The sequence below is a fragment of the Chiloscyllium plagiosum genome, unplaced genomic scaffold, assembly GCF_037043375.1.
Source record: "Chiloscyllium plagiosum isolate Xiang-an unplaced genomic scaffold, Cpla_swu_hap1 HiC_scaffold_1, whole genome shotgun sequence".
Lineage (NCBI taxonomy): Eukaryota > Metazoa > Chordata > Chondrichthyes > Orectolobiformes > Hemiscylliidae > Chiloscyllium > Chiloscyllium plagiosum.
The window spans coordinates 46,476,223-46,496,134 of NW_028270139.1; the positions used below are offsets into that span (position 1 = coordinate 46,476,223).

At 39.8% G+C, this 19,912-nt stretch overlaps 1 protein-coding gene across 1 annotated transcript in view; it reads left to right on the forward strand.

Annotated features, from left to right (window-relative positions):
* Positions 1–19,912, forward strand: part of cc2d2a (coiled-coil and C2 domain containing 2A) — a 196,464-nt gene that overhangs the window by 63,844 nt on the left and 112,708 nt on the right. The window contains exons 10-13 of the mRNA XM_087986613.1: positions 9,278–9,481; positions 16,656–16,827; positions 18,815–18,951; positions 19,073–19,204. Coding sequence (XP_087842739.1) covers positions 9,278–9,481; positions 16,656–16,827; positions 18,815–18,951; positions 19,073–19,204 — 645 coding nt within the window. The remainder of the gene's footprint in view (positions 1–9,277; positions 9,482–16,655; positions 16,828–18,814; positions 18,952–19,072; positions 19,205–19,912) is intronic.

Consider the following 19,912-nt stretch of genomic DNA (forward strand, 5'->3'; position numbering starts at 1 on the left):
GTTTAACTGAACTGGCCATTTGCTTAATTTGTTTTCCCTTGGATAGCTTACACTTTGTCCAGAATAAAATAGTGTTGAAGAGAGAGTTTTCCTTTTGTATATACTAGTAAGAGATTCCAGATGCTCAGACATTAATGTTTGTGCTTAGTTGCCAAATACCATGTTTAATAATGAAACAGGATATTTGCTTATAACCAAGTTTAACAGGAATGATGTAATGTAATTATAATTAATACTGTTTATTAGCACCTAATTTGCCCTGAATATCTGTAACTGACTTAAGAAATATTGCTTAATAACCGTTATTTCACATTGCTGGTTAGACAATGAAACATAGGCACAAGGATACTGTTGCAGACACTGTTAAATTCCAGCAATAGTAATGTGCTCCGGAATTAGCTACGTCTTTAGCCAAGCTGTTCCAGTGCAGCTACAATGCTGGCATCCACGTGGCAATGTGAAACATTGCCCAGGTATTTCCAGTCCACAAAAAGCAGGACAAATCCAACCTGACCAACTCTTGCCCACTAGTCTACTCTTGATCATCAGCAAAGTGATACAAGGGGTCATTAACATTGCTATCAAATGTGGTACACACTCAAGAATAATCTGCTTACTGATGCCCGGCTTGGGTTTCCCTAGGCCCACACACTCAGTTCCTAACCTCGTTACATGGTTCAACATGGACAAGGGTGCTGATTTCCAGTGTTATGCCGTGAGTGATTACCATTGACATCAAAGCAACATTGACTGAATGTGGCCTCAAGTAGCCCGAGAAAAACTGGAGTCAACAGGAATTGAGGAAAAGCTGTCCACAGTAATCCAAGATGGAGGATGGGAAAAAATTGTGGCAGTAGGAGCTGCTCCTTTTGTTTTTGAGGTATTTTTGGTATTGGAGGTGGTTTCCTCGAATTCCAGGAGCAGGAATTACTGTTTATATGCTGTTGTGTTGTTTTGGAACTTGGGAGAAAAAAAATCAAAACAGCAGTACTTTTAAAATGGAGAAGGACAGACAAAAGGCAGTGACCACATGGTCACTGAAGGAGAGAGAGAAAGAAATCTACATTGCTAAACTGACGCAACAGTGAATCTGTGCAGTTACTGTCTTTGCTGTTTGAATTTACGTATCTCTAGACATTGAAGTGCATTTAGGAAAACTTAACAAACAGCGAAATTCACAGTTGACCTTGGCGGAACCTGTGTGGGAGACCTCACAGCACAGGAACAGATAAGTGCATAGTTTTGAAGTGTTGCCTTGCTGTAAATCTACAATAGTAAGTAAAATGAGTCCTTTCTTGATTATATGTTTTATTGAGATCTGTCTCTTGATTAAATTTTAAAAATATAAGCTATAAGTAGTAAGTTAGCCTGGAACAGTAATTTTAGAGCAATAAGACAATGCTATTTTCTGGGTCTGCAGATTGTGAAGGAGCAAAGATGGCCTTTAGTAGAGTGATATGCTCTTTTCAGATGTGGGAGTTTAGGGAGTGTTTACATGTTGCTGAGGATTATGTCTGCAGGAAATGTCTTTGGTTGCGAATCCTCTCAGATTGAATAAATCTGTTAGAGTGACAGTTAGAGACAATGAAGAATTTACAAGAGCAAGGGGGTGTGATGGATGGCAGTTATAGGAAGGGAGAAAAGCTGCTGATGTAGTCAGGTAGATGGGCTAACTCCAGCAAAAGGTAGGAGGGGTAGGCAGGTAGTGCAGGGGTCTTCTGTGGCTATCCCCATTTCAAACAAGTATGCTGTTTTGGAAAATGTAGGGGGTGATGGGCTCTCAGGGGAATGTAGCACGAACAGCCAAGTTTCTGCTATCGAGACAGGCCTTAATATAATGAGGGGTGCGTGGGGTTCCAAGCAATCGATTGTGATAGGGGCCTTTCTAGTCAGTGGCACAGACAGACGTTTCTGTGACTATCAGCGAAACATCAGAATGGTATGTCGCCTCCCTGATGCCAGGATCAAGAATATCTCAGAGAGAGTGCAGAACGTTCTCAAAGGGGAGACTGACCAGCAGGATGTCATTGTACGCATTGAAGCCAATGACGTAGGAAGCGAAAAGGATAAGATTCTGAAGGGAGAGTATAGAAAATTAGGCAGGAATTTAAAAAGGAGGTCTTCAAGTTTAGTAATTTTTGGATTATTCCCGGTGCTACAAGGTAGTGAGGGTAGGAATAGGAGGATAGAGCAGATGAATGTGTGGCTGAAGAGCTGGTGCATGGAAGATGGGTTCACATTTTTGGATCATTGGAATCATTGTACAGAAATGACCTGTACAAGAAGGATGAATTGCACCTGAAGGGGTCTAATATACTGGTTGGGAGATTTGCTAGAGCTGGCCGGAAGGATTTAAACTAGTAAGATGGTGGGGTGGGACCCAGGGAAATAGTGAGGAAAGAAATCAATCTGAGACTGGTACAGTTGAGAAAAGGAGCGAGTCAAACAGTCAGGGCAGGTAGGGACAAAGCAGAGAACAAAGTAGGACTGATAAACTGCATATACAGGAAGTCCTCGGTCTACAAACGAGTTCCGTTCTTAAGGCTGTATGTAAGTCGAATTTATATGTAAGTTGGAACAGTTACGTACGGTTCATATCTGACGTCAAATGTCTTAGTATATTTTACCTAAAACAGTAAAGAAACATTCTTAAACTGTTTAGATAGAAAAGAAAAGATAATGATGAAAGGTTAACACTTACCCTTGTTCCGATCGATGTCTTGCATACTGGAATTACAATTAACAATTAAGATGACTTTATGAATTGAATGATGGTCATGGTGTTGGAGAGGATGGGCCAGGTGCTGAAGTCAATTCCTTAAAGCAAACATCAAGGGTGGCTTGAACAGACCTTTCCTTTTTCTCATTATAAATGGTCTTGTAGCAGCTGAGTCCATCGGTAACTATCCAGTAAACTTTGGTGAATCTCTCTGTATTATGATCTTACTGCTCTAACTTTGTCATCCCTGTTTCAATGAGATGAAAGGCTTCAACTAACTCCTTTAAAAACCTCTTGGGTTCTAGGGTTTCTAGGTCCGAGCCTCCTTCCTCAAATGTTATCATCTGCTGCTCCAGCGCCATAAGGTCCTCAGTGGTCAGTTCTTCAGCGTGGGATTCAAGCAAGGCCAAGACATCATCTTCATTGATGTCTAACTGCAATAGATTGTTAGCAATGTCGACCACAGCTTGCCTGGCTTCAGCGATGTCCTCACCTCTAAACTCTGTACAACTGTCTGTGAATTGAGGGCACAATTTATTCCAGACTCCTTTCATGTTGGTATTCTTCACTTCCTCCCATGAATCTGCAAAGTTTTTGATGCCATTGTGGATATTGTAATTCCTCCAGGACTCCTTTAAGGTCATTGCATCATCTTGGGTAGCCCTGACTGCTTGTGAGAAGGTCTGGCGTAAATAGTAAGCCTTAAAGGAAGCTATGATTCCCTGACCCATTGGCTGAAGTAGTGATGTGGTATTGGGCAGTAAAAAGCTGACCTTTATATTTGGGGTGAAGGTTATCTAAAGTGCTTGGATGTCTGGGGGCATTGTCAAGCACAAGGAGAATTTTGAAAGGAATCTGCTTGGCCAAGCAATTACATTCAGCAGCAGGAACAAAAAAAAATCAGGACCCAGTCATCAAAGAGAGCTTTTGTTACCCAAGCCTTTGTGTTTGCCTTCCAAATAACAGGAAGAGATGCCTTGCTGATTCGCCTAAATGTCTTCGGATTTAAGGAGCGATACACAAGCATTGGCTTAAACTTGCAATCCCTGGATGCGTTACCACCAAGCAATAACGCTAGCCTATCCTTGGATGCCTTTTGCCCTGGAGCAGCTTTCTCCTCTTTTGAAATGTATGTTCTTTTTAGGCATTTTTTTCCAAAATAAGCCGGTCTCGTCTACGTTAAGTGTTTGCTCAGGCACATCATAACCTCCCTCCTCAATAATTTTATGAAACATTTCGGGAAACTCTCTTGCAGCACTTACTGCTTCACCTTGTACTTTAATATTGTGTAAATTTACCCTCCCTTTGAAATGGGTGAACCAACCCCTACTCGCAACAAGTTCTTCATCACAATCACCTTCACCTGCTGCAAGTGCAGCTTTTAAATCTCTGAAAAGGCTTTGACCCTTTTCTTGCACTAAACCAAGGATAATAGTTAGAGGATCCTCTAACCAAATTACCAATAGCTTTTCCATTTTGATAATTAAACCACTGCATTGCTTAGTGATAATAGTCTCTTTCATTGGGACAGAAATGCTCCATTCCTCTCCCCTTGTCCTTTATAATTATCCCAATGGTTGACCAACTGTAGCCTAACGCTTTTTCGATGTTTGTTGATGCTTCACCTGTCTCTGATTGCTTATTATTTCCACTTTCCTTTCGATTGTGATCGTTTTCCTTTTCTTCGATGCATCACCGCTTGCATCAGATTTGAGCTTTGAAACCATGGTCACCAGGGAAAACACACAACTTAAACTGGTGAAGACAGAAGGCCAACGACCTGCTAAAAACGTGTAGTCTTTTGCGGACTACTGTACAGACAGGTACTGTACAGTAGTCTGCCCGTTCGTTAGCACGAACCATTGTTTGTAACTCGGATAATAGGTTTCAGTGGGGTCAGTTCGTAAGTATGGGCGTTCATAAGTCAGGCATTCATAACCTGAGGACTTCCTGTACTTCAATACAAGAGGTCTAACAGGTAAGGCAGGTGAACTCAGGGCATGGTTGGGAACGTGACTCGGATGTCATAGCAGTTACAGAAATGTGGCTCAGGGATGGACAAGACTGGCAGCTTAATGTTCCAGGATACAAATGCTATAGGAAGGACACAAAGTGTGGGGGGTGGGGGGGGCGGGGGGTGCAAGAGAGGAGGGGGAGTGGTGTTTTTGATAAGGGATAGCATTACAGCTGTATTTAGGGAGGATATTCCTGGGAATATATCCAGGGAAATTATTTGGATGGAACTGAGAAATAAGAAAGGGTTGATCACTTTATTGAGATTGTGTTACAGACCCCCTAATAATCAGTGGGAAATTGAGAAACCGATTTCTAGGGAGATTTCAGTTATCTGTAAGAATAATAGGGTTGTTATGTTAGGGGATTTTAACTTGCTAAACACAGACTGGAATTGCCATAGTGTTAAGGGTTTAAATGGAGAGGAATTTGTTAAGTGTACACAAGAAATGTTTCTGATTCAGTATGTGGATGTACCAACTAGAGAAGGTGCAAAACATGATCTACTGTTGGAAAATAAGGCAGGGCAAGTGACTGAGATGTCGCTTTGGGGCCAGCAATCATAATTCTATTAATTTTAAAATAGTGATGGAAAAAGATAGAGCGGATCTAATAGTTGAAGTTCTAAATTGGAGGAAGGCTAATTTTGACTGCATTAGGCAAGAACTTTCAAAAACCATTTGGGTTCAGATGTCGAAGGTAAAGGGACAGCTGGAAAATGGGAATCCTTCAGAAATTAGATAACAAGAGTCCAGAGACAGTAAATTCCTGTTAGGATGTAGGGAATGCTGGACGACTTGAGAAACTGAGGTTTTGGTTCAGAAAGAGAAGGAAGCATATGTCAGGTATAGACAGGAGAGATCGAGAGAATCCTTAGAAGAGTGTAACGGCAGTATGAGTATACTTAAGAGTGAAATCAGGAGGGCAAAAAGGGGATGTGTGATAGCTATGGCAAAAAGGCTTAAGGATAATCCAAAAGGTTTTTATAAATACATTAAGGACAAAAGGGTATCTAGGGACAGAACAGGGCACCTGAAAGATCAGCAAGGCCACCTGTTCTTGGAGCTGCAGGAGATGGGAAGATATTAAATGTGTATGTTGCATCAGTGTTTACTGTGGAGGATATAGAAAGGTGACATTTTGAAAAAATGTCCATATTACAGAGGAGGACGTGCTGGATGTCTTGAAGTGCATCAAAATGAATAAATTTCCAGGACCTGATAAGGTGTACCTTAGAACTCTGTGGAAAGCTAGGGAAGTGTTTGTTGGCCCCCTTACTGAGATATTTGCATCATTAATAGTCACAGGATTTACATGTATGTGGAAAGGCAAGGACTTTTCAGGGATAGTCAGCATGGCTTTGTGTATGGAAAATCATATCTCATGAACTTGATTGAGTTTTTTGAAGAAGTAACAAAGAGGATTGATGAGGGAAGAGCAGTGGACGTGATCTATATGGACTTCAGTAAGGCATTTGACAAGGTTCCTTATGGGAGACTGGTTAGCAAAGTTAGATCTCTTGGAATACAAGGAGAACCATGTAGCCATTTGGATACAGAACTGTCTCGTAGGTAGAAGACAGAGAGTGGTGGTGGAGGGTTGTTTTTAAGACTGGAGGCCTCTGACCAGTGGAGTTCCACAAGGATCGATACTGGGTCCACTACCTTTTGTCAATTATATAATGATTTGAATGTGAACATAGGAGGTATAATTAATAAGTTTGCAGATGATACCAAAATTGGAGGTGAAATGGACAGCGAAGAAGGTTACCTAAGATTACAATGGGGAGATCTTGATCAGATGGGCCAGTGGAGTGAGGAGTGGCAGATGGAGTTTAATTTAGATAAATGCGAGGTGCTGCATTTTGGAAAAGCAAATCATAACAGAACTTATACACTTAGTGGTCCTAGGGAGTGTTGCTGAATAAAGAGATCTTGAAAGTAGAGTTGCAGGTAGATAGGATAATGAAGGAGGCGTTTGGTATGCTTTCCTTTATTAGTCAGAGTATTGAGTATAGGAGTACAGAATGTTAGTTAGGCCACTTTTGGAATATTATGTGCAATTCTGGTCTTCTTCGTTTTGGAAGGATGTTGTGAAACTTGAAAGGGTTTAGAAAAGATTTACAAGGATGTTGCCAGTGTTGGAAGATTTGAGCTATAGGGAGAGGCTGAATAGGGTGGGACTGTTTTCCCTACAGCATTGGAGGCTGAGGGGTGACCTTGTGGAGGTTTATAAAATCATGATGGGTATGGATGGGCTAAATAGACAAAGTATTTTCCCTGGGGTGGGGGGGGGGGAGGGGAGAGTCCAAAGCTAGAGGGCATAGGTTTAGAGTGAGAGTGGAAAGACATAAAAGGGACCTAAGGGGCAACCTTTTCACACAGTGTGTGGTGCATGTATGGAATGAGCTGCCAGAGGATGTGATGGAGCGTGGTACAATTGCAGCATCTAAAAGGATCTGGATGGATACATGAATAGAAGGGGTTTAGACGGAAATTGGTCAAATGCTGGCAGGTGGGACTAGATTAGGTTAGGACCCCTGGTTGACATGGACGATTTGGACCGAAGGGTCTATTTCCGTGCTGTACATCTCTATGACTCTATGACACTGGTTGGAGTTATATCTAGCTAACAGGAAGGTGATTGCAGTTGCTGGACGTCAGTCATCTCAGTCCATGGACATTACTGCAGGAGTTTCTCAGTGGTAGCATCTTGGAGCCAACCATCTTCTTGCTGCCGCACTCAAGACCTTCAATCTACAATAAGGTCAGAAGTGGAGAGGTTTGGTGATGATACCACAATATTCAATACAGTCGTAACTTCTCAGTTACTGAAACAGACAATATCTTCATACAGCAGGATCTGAACAATAGTTAGCTTTGAGTGGAAGTAACATGCATGAGACAAATGCAAGACAATGACCATCTTCAGCAAAAGAGAATCTAACCATCTCTGTTTGACATTGAATGACAATGCCATGGCTGAATACCCAGCTGTTACCATCTTGCGATTATTGTTCGCCAGGAACTGAAATGGACCAACCATACAAACACCATTGCTTCAGAGGCCTAGAATTTTGTCACACATAATTCAATGTCTGATTCCCCGAGGCCTGTCCAACATCTACAAGGGCAAAAGACAGGAGTGTGGTGGAATACTTTCCACTTAAATGGATGAGAGCAGCTCTCCAAAAACAATCAAAAGTCTTGCGGCTGTCCAAGACAAAACAATTCACTTGTTTAGTATCTACCCTATGTAGGCTTTCAATAGTGCCAATAATGTATGCCGTCTATGAGATGTGCAACAGTAGCTCACAAAGATGCCATCGATAGGGCCTTCCAAACTAGTGACCTTCACTGCCCAGACCTCAAGAGAAGTAGTTGCTTTGGGTTAAAATTGTGGGTGTGAATAGCACTCCCTTCACTCCCCACCCCATGTGCTGCAGTAGTTCAAGAAAGCAGCTCACCATCAATTAGGGATGAGAATAAATACCTGCCTAGATAGTAGTGCACTCAATTTAAAGTTTTTATCAAAAAATTACTTATGCTCAGGCAAAGTACATCTGATTAAATCAGAGCAATCTAGTTATACTTTGCTTCTGAACATGTATTTGTGATGTAACTTATTTGGGAATGTATTTTAAATATTATCCGGTCTGTATACAAATAGGTAAATTATAATTTCAAGTCAATAACATTTTTGTGCAATGACTAAATCTCCCAAATTCCACAAAGTAGAAAATAGGAATTTTAAATAGCCAGGAGATTAATTGTTTGTTTAATTGTATAATTCCAATTGGCATCTGCATATTAAAGGGATTTTGCAATTGTTCTTTTCCGTGAAATTCAGGAGTCATCATAATGTGCCAGCATGGGTATACACGTAATTAGAAAAGGGAATGGAAATGTGCTATCACATTTTCATCATAACACACAGTGATGTTTCAGTGCAAATATTTAACTATTAAATGTTAGACTGAATTCAGTACATCAGCCTAATGTACATACTTTTATTGTGGTTTTAATAATTGATAGGTTAGTTTTATTGTCAAAAAAGCAAAGAACTACAGATGCTGGAAATCAGAAACAATAACAAACCAATGGAAAAAACACGGCAGGTCTAGCAGCAGATATAGAGAGAAAGCTGAATAACTTTTAGGGAACGCTCCTATTTTCAGATGGCTAACAGAACTACTGTAATGCTGTGTTCAGATCATATTTAGCTGTTGTTAAATGAAGAGGAACTGAATTTATAGAAAGTTTTCACTATCGATGCTGGAAATGATGAAGTAGTGTAGATCATAATGACAAGATTTGTGGTTTTAGGGATTGATGGACATGTACACATGCCAATCATACCTGATTTTTATTATTTCATATTTAGTTTCTCTTTGCAGAAGAAAGACATATTTAGATTTTGCAAAGAAATGAGTTCTAGCATTTATAGCAAATTCACAGCAGCATTACTCCTTGTCTTTTCAGCTGAAAAATATGCACATTTCTCAGTGTAGCATTGTTTACATTGATATATTCATGTAATTTATAGGATGGGTTTCCTGCTGCTGAAGAGGCATATAACTTCTTCACCTTCAATTTTGATCCTGAACCTGAAGAGGCAGAAGAAAAGTCAAAAAAGCAAAAACGACTTGGAGCACCTAAAAAGATCGACCATGAAGAAGAATCGGAGGGTGACTGGGATGAAGAGGAGTCAACTATCAGAACAGAAGCGGAGGAAGAAGAAGAGGGAGAGGTAAACAAAGTACAGTAGCATCTCAAAGGGAGTATTAGTTGTCCATCCTTTCTGCAATCTAAATCTATGATTGTACCAAGACAAGTTTTATGCAGCTTCATGGTAATACTGTATCTTTTATTCTGCTTCCAACATTTACTGTAATTTTTTTTTCCCAAGTACGTTTTCCAATAGCTAAACATGCCAAGAAATGAATAGGCTGCACAAGATGAAGTTTGCTGACAATGATCTTTTTTCTCTTACTTTTACGTGACAACTTAAAAGGGGAGGAAGAGATTGTAAAATAGCAATTAGAACGGTCTCTATTTGTACCTTGTTAACTGTTCTCAATTGGAGCAACTATTGGGTGACAACAAACTGGCCAGGGCTATGATGTATGAGGTAATGATTGTGAAAGGGTTAATGTGGGAGACGGAATTAAGCCCCATGCAATCTGGTGACAAATGGTTTTGGGTGGGGAAGAAAGGAGTTTTGTAGGAGATCCTGATGGATTCAGATGAAAAATCATTATCTGCTGATTGTCTTAGTTTTTTTTTATGTTGAATTAGACAATGTAACATGTCAAAATTGCTATCATGCAATAAACAACATAATGTTAAGACAATTTCCTCTTCTCATTAAGACTCACTCGTGGTTCATCTTCGACCACTGATAAAGCATAGCAGGTCAGGTAGCATCCAAGGAGCAGGCAAATCGATGTTTTAGGCATAAACCCTTCATCAGGAATGAGCCTATGCTCGAAAGGTCGACTCTCCTGCTCCTCGGATGCTGCCTGACCGGCTGTGCTTTTCCAATGCTGCAGTTTTCGACTCTGATCTCCAACATCTGCAGTCCTCACTTTCTTCCACCAATGATAATCAATTTAGCACTTAGACTCACTCTACTGATTTAGAATATTTTGATAAGCTTCTGTTGCAGTTATGCATGTTTCCTTTGACCGTTTAGCTATTCCTCCTTGTTACAGTGCCCCATCACAGGCTGACCAACTTGTTTCCAATTTATTTCACAAGAGTAGAAAGGAGGATTGGGCTTTTGTGGGCCAGGAGGTGTGTGTTCAAGTTGTCTGGAGGTGTGCCAATATATGCCCAAAAAGTCTAGTTGGGTGGATGACACCAGAATGACACCAACAGCGTGGGTTCACTTGCTGCCCTGGCTGAGTTGGCTTAAAGGACTCTCCTTTGCAACCTCTCCTCTTGCCTGAGCCATGGTGAACCTTCAGATTAAATCACCACCAGTCATCTGTCTAATGAGGGAGCAGTCCTACCTTTAACTTCTATCAAAGGTATCATGTAACTGTATTTTAGGACTACAAGTTGCTTTTATCAAGGAAGTCATGCAAGTTGAAAATTTGTTTTCCAGCTGATGCGTACAATGGCAGAACTAGAATCAGCTTATGAATCAGGATAGCACAGGAAGCAAAGGTAGTTGATTCCATGTAAGTCAGTAACATTTTTTTTTAATCACTGCAAAGAATGACTTTATTTTGATCCAGAGATGAGAAACAACTGGGATGCAAAATTATTCAAAAAGAATTTTAGGAAGCAACATAGCGGTTTTAATTATAGATGATAACTATCAAATATGTAGCTTGATTAAAATATTTTGTTGCTGCTGTGTAGCTAAGTTAACTTCAATAATGTAGTTCTGACACTGTGAATTCTATCACGACCAGATACATAGAGCACAGAAAGTACAGCAAATGAACAGACCCTTCAGCCAACCATAACTGCACTAACCAAGATGCTATGTTAAACTAATCACATCTACCTGCACATAGTCTGCATATCTCTACTCCCTGTTTGTGTCTGTCAAAATACCTCCTAAACATTGCTATCTCCTCCTTCAGCAGTGTGTTACGGGCACCTACCTCTGTGTGAAAAAAAAATTGCCTCACACATCTCCTTTAAACTCCCCCTCTCACTTTAAAACTGTGCCCACTAGTATTTGACATTTCCAACCTCGGAAAAAAACTCCAAGTAATCCACCCTGCCATGTCTCGCATAATTTTATGTAGTTATATCAGGTTATTCCTCAGCATCCAAAGCTCTAGCAAAAACAATCCAGGTTTGGCAAACCTCTTCTTGTAGCTACTACACTCCAATCCAGGTAACATCTGGTAAAGCTCTCCAAAGCCACACCCTTTCTATAGTATGGCAACCAGAGCTGCACACAGTACTCCAAATATAGACCAACTAAAATTTATAAGTTAATGTTACGTAAATGATAATGTAATATGGATGAATGAATTAGTTTTATTGTCACGTGCGCTGAGTACAGTGAAAAGTTTGCAGTGTTGCCACTTATGGCGCCATCTTAGGTAGAAGATACCTAGGTACAAATTCTTAAGTGTTTGGTACAAAATTGAAAGAGTAATGAATAAAAGTCCATAAGAGTAGAAGTTTCTTTAAAGAAAGTACTGAAATTACAGTCCTTTTCACCAAGTCTGTGCCAGCAGTGAGTGTCCAGACCATACTGGGCTTCAAAACTCGAGGCCTTGCCTCCCTGCGATGGTCTCTGATCGGGGACTCTCCTCCGTGTGATTGTCTCCGATCGGGAATCCCCTCCCTGCGATGGTCCCCGTTCGGGGACTCTCCTCCCTGCGATAGCCTCCAGTTTGGGACTCGCCTCCCACACTAACCTCCATTTCCCTCTGAGTAAGCTTTATTTAAAAAGTACAAGAAAAAAGAATGTGATAAAATTGTTTTTCTACTTTTTGGTATTTTATTTTTTAATTTTATTCTGATGAAATATGACAAGTGCTGTCATGAACAGGGTAACTGTCAAAAATGTAGATGTACTTTGTGTATGGATTTCCAAATACTTAAATGACTGATCAGAAAGTGGTTTCTGAATTTCTGAAAATGTTCTGTGACTAAACTGAGATCCTTGTCAACAACAGTAAAGGAAAAAATTACCTTGTGATTGTCACCCTTGTGAAGAAAGTACAGGGAACCTCAATTATCTGAACGTGATGGGCGGGCACTATTTCGTTCGGATAATTGATTATTCTGTTAATTAATTAATTGCCTTTCCTCTGGGGCTTGGAGTTTTTAAAGTCTGCTCCCTATTCAGGAGACTGCAGCAGCAAACAGCATGCGAGACCCCACCCCCAACCCCGTGCAACACCATCTCCCCCGCCCCTTGCCCCCAGCCCCATGCAACACTGCCCACAACCCCGTCCAACACCACCCCGCTCCCAACTCTGCTCCCCTGCCCCCAACCCCGTGCAACAGCGCTGCCACCCCTAACCCTGTCCAACACTGTCCCCCCACCCTCCACCCCCACTCCCCAATATCGTCCAGCACTGCCCGCCCCCTGACCCTGTACACACCTGCTTCCTCTCTGGGGCAGCTGGACTGGATACCAGCAACAAGACTGCTGCAGTTTCCTCTATGGGGTCATTCTCCAAATAGCGCGCACACTCTCGCTCTCTGTCTCGCGCTCTCTCTCTCTCTCGCTCTCTCTCGCTCTCTCTCTCACACACACACACACACACACAGACTCTCTCTCTCTCTCTCACACACACACACACACACACACACACACACACACACACACACACACACACACACACACCCCTTTCTACTGCAACGTTTGACAGGTTCCACATTTGCCCTGTACAGGACAATGACACACCTCTGAAGAACTCCAGGGAAAGTATGGTGAGAGAGAGAGAGGGCGGGAGGTCAGTCATTTGGAGATGATGCCCTTTTAATCACTGTAGACAAAAGATGCGATCTCTGTTGGAAACAGGTCTTTAATGTAATGTTTCCATCACGACCTCGAGGTCTCCTTTGGATAATCCAATCTTTGGATAATTGGTATTCGGATAATCGAGGTTCCTCTGTATGTCCCAGTCTTTAGATTTGATTTGCACTTCACTAAATCTCATCTACTGTATCTGCTGCTCACAATGTGGTCTCTTCTACATTGAGGAGACGAAATACAGACTGGGTGACTGTTTTGCAGGACACTTACATTCTGTCTGCAGAAATGAACCCAAACCTCCTGTTGCCTGTCACTTCCATTATGTTCCTTGGCCAACATCTCTGTCTCAGGTTTGCTGCAGTGATCCAGTGAAGCTCAGTGTAAGCTGGAAGAGCTGAATCTTGTTTTCTGCTTGGGAATCCTGCAGCCTTCTGGACTCAACATTGAGTTCAATAATCTTAGGGCCTGGACACCTTCTCACATGTCCTTCCCCTAACCCCCAAACACCAGAACCTGTCATCACACGGGCTGCTACGACAAACTACCCGTTGTCAGCCGCTAATAGTCCCCATTAGCAACTGTTGATTCTCCCAGGCTGATCATTACATGTTCCTTTTTTTTGGACCTGACTGTGTTTCTCCCTCCCTGAGCTCCACCTCCACCTATTGCTTACTCTCATTCGCCGCCTGCCCTCTAACCCATCTTCAGCATGTATACCAACCTTTGCCTTGTTAAAATCAGTTCTGAAGAAGGGTCACTGGACCCAAAGCATTAATTTGGCTTTCCGTCCACAGATGCTGACAGTTTTTTCAGCAATTTCTGTTTTTGCTTCTGATTTCCAGCATCTGCAGTTCTTTTTCTTTTTGTGAAATCACCCATTTTTACACACAGGCCACAATTCGTATTTCACTTGTAAAAAATAGGAATTCTGTATTTTATGGTAAAAGTGAGGGAAACTGTCTAAAGCTGCAGTAAAACCATTGCTATAGTTCAGAACTAAACAAATGGAAACAAATGAGCATATAAGGAAGACATGGCAACAGAACTAATGAAGTTTGGAACATTTAGTTTCAGAGATGGGTCAGGTAGAATGCAAAGTTGGACTTATTGGAGAAAACACTTTTTAAGATACAGATTTGCTTTCAACCCTGAACATTTTTCACTGCTATCAATATTACAGAGACTTCAGGTTGCAAAAATCAGCAAGATTTATGAGACAACCCAAGCAATCAATCAGCAAATTTAATAGTATGCCCAGATAAAAACTCATTGACAACTAATGTAACTCAGGGTACAGCACAGATTGCTGAACAAATAGCCCTGAAACATTTAAGACTGTTATAGATGGCAAAGTAATTCAGAAGATGAAAGTTCAAAAAGCAAACTTTATTTTCTTGTGTTCCCAAGAAGAATTCGTGCCAATGAGAGAGATCATGCCAAACAAGAAATAATCCTCAAATTGCTGATTGGGGAAGCGAGCATAGCTGTTTCACTAGTGATAAAATCACAGAGAGATAATCGTAACAAATTAATCAACAGATTGAAGTTAAAAGTTAAAAATTTACTGATACCGTTTGAATACTTGGTACATACAACTCCAATGAAGCTACCACTGAAAAGGGATAACTAACATAAAAAGATTCAGAACCTAGTCAAAAAGAAATTACTTGATCTGGTGATCCAGGATATTGCCAAAAAAAAGGGTTTGTTTCACAGAGCAGCCATCCTCCACAATGGAAATTCATGGGATTACAGATGCTCCAATTATTGCAATAAAGCAGTTGTCTGTTTTAGTTCAAACTACATCCTCCGTGAAGGAAATCAAAGGGATTAAATAAGCACAGTTATACACCTCACATTTTCAAGAATAGAATCCTAATCAACTGTTTTGAACCTGGAGACGTGCCACTCTTAGTATGTTTACAGGGACCTAATTTTGGGAGAACAGCGAGTCCTTCAACCATCACAGTTTATGAAGTCAGACACTTGGGGCTAGATGGCTAAAATAGAAATGGAAACAAGCTTGGGGAAAACGTATCCAAAGTTTAACGGTCTATGCTAAGGGGTACCTTAAGCATCATGTACTACAATGCTGTCATATGGACTTGGTGGGAAGACCGTTCAGGATCTTGAGGACAAAGAAATTCTGCCTAAGTCTTCATCATAGTCTCTGTAATAATGTTTATATGACCAGCTTAAATTGGACATAAAAACTATCATGCAATACGATATATTTTAATACCTCTTCTCATTAGATGACCTTTCTTTGTGTGTGGGCATTACCAGACCAAGCAGGCCCTGTAGCTCTCTGAGGAAATGCAGCAAATCTACCAGGCAACTTTCATAGCACAATGAGCAGTGGGTGAGGTTTCATTTATCAAAATATTCCAAAGAGTTTACAACATTTATTGATATGTTTCTAGATTGTTCACTGGAGAAAGAGAGAGATACTTTTAGAAGTCAGTTTTTGGAGTTTCTTTGTTTCATTGTTGTTATCTCTCCTATTTCACTTGTTACTTTCTTCCTTACTGAAGGCAGTGGCTCATCACTGAGTACAATTAATCGATAGCCTTTTAATACCACATCTAACTAAACATCCACTTTATATAAGCACTGTGGTTCTTATCAGTCTAAACCTTTCCAATAACAGTCAATAGGTGACAATAAGATAACTGAAGAACTTGTTCTTAGTCTATTACTACTCCTTTGGACTTCTTCAGATTGACTTCCTCAGTGCTGTATTAAGCAGAGTGATTACTTTTGATTAATTATGGGAGTTAGGACATTGATTTGCTCACCTTATCCTGCATTCTTCACAACATGATCTCAATTATTTGAAAATCAATGCTCTTGTAATGAAAGAAAGCATATCCAAGGCACTTCAGGCATTTCTCCAGTTGACCAGTCCAGAATGCACTTGGTAAAACAATGTCACACTGTCTCTTGCCAGCATTCTTTAAATGCATGCGTGGCATCGAAGGACCTAAGGAGAGAGGAAAAACAAAAGATGTTTGGAGATAGATTTTGTTTCAAGTAAAAATAACATTTTCTACTATTTTCAAGGTTATATAGCATTAAGTTTTTTGAGCCAGATTAAGATGTACTTAGAACCCCATTTCAGTGTATTTTCTTTGAAAGAGACAGCTATTTATGCACAGTCTTGATAAAGTATTATTACAAAAAACGTCCTAAAGTTGTTTCAGAGGGAGTGTCTTATATATAACTAAGAAGTGTTTGTTGCGTCCTGTTTTGTGAATAAATTATGAAACTATTAATGTATTTGGCAAGAATAATGCAACATATGTGTAAATGAATATTGAATTCAAAACAGTGAAAAATAACGTACAAATTTGTGGTAACTAAGCAAGATAGAAGTATATTAAACATTCAGTATTTAGGAATTGTTACTTTTTTTGCAAATATTTCTTGGAATGTAAAATAATACTTTGTCTCTTGGTTGTTGTAGGAAGAGGATCAACCACTTGTAAAAGATAACATGGATAATGAGGATGACTATCTCTTCATAATTGACCAGACTGCTCGTGATTTTCTTGTAATAAAGGCTCCTGATTATGAAAGCTACTATAGTCGACAACAGAAGGATAAAAAGGTTCTTTTTACCCCCAGCATTCTTACAGGTAATATATTTTGAAGTATAGCTTCTGGCATGTATTGATGATGTTCTACAGAAAGCATGACTGATTAAATTTTGGAGCTTATTTTGAGGTTAGAAAGACTCATGGTAGAAGTTGCATTTTGTGATATTCGCAATGTCTGAACAGTATTTGAAATTCCTTTTTTTTCTTGTTAATGAATTAACTTAATTATATATTTTTAAAAAGCTGATGTCTTTATTGAAACGCAAGGCAGGTGAAGCTATATTCATTAATAATTTTGAACAGTGATTTAGCCAAAGCAAGTGAATACCTGATCTGTAGATTGAATAGTTACGCATTGGTGTGGAGTTTGCTTGTTCATTTAAACACTTTCTATTAATTGATGTTCGTGGTTTGTATTAATCCTTTACACCACACTGTGTTAATTATCAGATTACATAATCAGTGATGTCAGATGTTAACACATTGCATGGAACCTGAACCTGAATGTGTAGAGAGCTGTCCTGTTGTGATCCCTCTTATGTATATTGTGCATATTTAACAATAAGGTTGATGTTTACTAACAAACAATTAATTAACTTTTATCAACAAACTCAGTGTGTTCTCACTACAAGGTGGCAAGCCATTTACAAATTTCTTTGGTAAGAATCCTGGATGACACCATGAAAGGTGAAGTCATCAGCTATGTAGCATGAATTCTCAGGGAATACTCAAAGCAGTAAGAAGATGATCAATCATCTGGTGCTATGGAGAGAGAGACACTCCAGAATCAATCTGAAGTGCCTTTCTTTTGGGTACACATTCCTTCATCTCAATAGCCTTGGCTTACAAATATTTGAGATCCTGTGGAATATCTAACTCTTATAATCAGTGAAAAGTAACAGCACTGAACATATCAATCTGAAGAATCCAAGGTGTCAGAGATAAAGTATAAAACAGACCTTCAGCATCTTTCAACAGTCTGCTACTAACCTCCTTCTACACTCACATAAAGAGAGTGAAGGCATCAGAAAAGCCTGTAGCAAGAGACACATCGACATCTCACTGTCTAGGCTGCAGAAGGTAGCAAACTAGAGTATCAGTCTCAAAAAGAAACAGAAATTGCTTCTGAAACTCAGCGGGTCTGGCAGTATCTGTGCAGAGAAAACAAAGTTAACGTCTCAGTTTCAATGATCTTTCTTCAGAACGATGCATCAGTGAATTGAAGAGTGAGTACCTGGCAAATCATTACAACACAGAACAGATGAATGCATTGCTAACAGCACTGTAAGACTGACAATTACAGGTATACATATGAAGGGCATACAGAAAATTCATGGGCAGAAAGTTTGGAACAAAAGTGGGGAACATTCACCACCATGACTTAAGGCATACATTGTGGTGGGAAAAGAACATATTGATGAGACCTTTGCTTAACCAGTACGACTGTAGGTCATGAGCACACAGAGCGGCCACTTCAGAATATTAACAGTTGGTAAAAAGCTAAAAACAAGCCCCAACAATGTGCAAGTGTCCAAGTATTTGACGATATTATGGAGCAAGATGTGTGTTCTTCAGGTATATAACAGACCCACTGGATTATTTCTACTACCCTGACTTCACAGATCCTGGTCACATTCGGGTTTGCTGACATCATAATTATGTCTTGGAAACTAATTTTATTTTGAATATAGGAGCTATAGTGCCCATTCTTTTGGATTCCACATCATGACTGTATCAACCATCTGAGGGTCCAGAAGCTTTTCCAATAAGAGTATGCAGGCAGGTGACTGCTACTCTTATCAGATCTGTGATACTTTGTCATTTTTGATCATATCTACTCATTATTCTTAAACTCTTGCATATCTTGAGTACTGTTTAAGATTATTTGATATCACAATAGAGCTGACCCACGCAAACCTCATGAAGTTGTGTAGGATTTATTCCTTATTCAGGGAAGCTGGGATCTTTGGCTCTTATTGTTGTTCCGTGAGCTGGTTGTCTTTATTAAATTATTCTTGATGTTCAGTGGCCACATCAGAGAAGATTCCTGAAGACATGCAGCCACGGTTTCTTGAAGATGAAGGCATTTATGTTGGCGAAAGACCAAAAGTTTCCAAATCTAACCAGAACATCATTGAGCATCGTCTACTTAAAAACAAAGAGGTAGGTTGAACAAATAATAAGTGGTGTGGACCCCACTTTCATAAAATAAGTAATCATTGTATTTTGCGCAAAATGTTTGTTTAAGAACTTCGGCAAAAAATATTCTCATTCATAATCCTAGGGGAAGAAATGGTTTGGAAGTGATGGCAGAATTATAGCGTTACCTAACCCTATTAAACAGACCTACACCAGACCGCCAATTTTCTCACTCCATGAAAAAGTGGATCCTGCAATAGAAACATTCTATAAAAAAGTAAGTAAAACCATTATAATAAAATAATAAATGTCTTTATAGTTCTATAAATGATTTATAACATATTAAATAGTAGAATTGACTGTTTATTATTCTTTATAACTGCAATTTTATTTACATATCACAAGAATAATGTATTGATAAGGAAAAAATTGAATGTCTGTAGATTGCAAGTAAATAAAGTCATATGTGGATTTATCACCTCTTATGAGATTACTGAAGTAAGGGAAAAAGAAACATAGAATATAGCAGCAAGAGCAGGCCATTCAGACTTTCAAGCCTCTACACCATTCAGTATGATCATGACTAATCATCTCAGTACCTTGTTTCTGCTTTTATCCCTTGTCCGATGATTCCCTTGATTAGTAAGAGTTATATCTACGTCTTTCTTGAAAGTCTTTGATCTTTTGGTCTGAACGTTTTCACACGGCAGAGAACTCCACAAGCACATCACTTTGAGTGAAATAATTTCTCCTCAACTCCGTCCTAAAAGACCTGCTGCTTACATTTGGAGTTTCAAGTTGTAGTTTGTTCCGTCAATTCATGGGTATCAAAATGGTATGTCGATTCTAAATCTACACTTCCGGTCTTGACTTGGCTTTCCTCTTCCTGCACTATGATTTATTGGTCTACCAATGTTTCATGGCACGCCAAAGCTGCTCATCTGTAATACTCCAGTACTATTTTCCGATACAATTAATTTGCTAA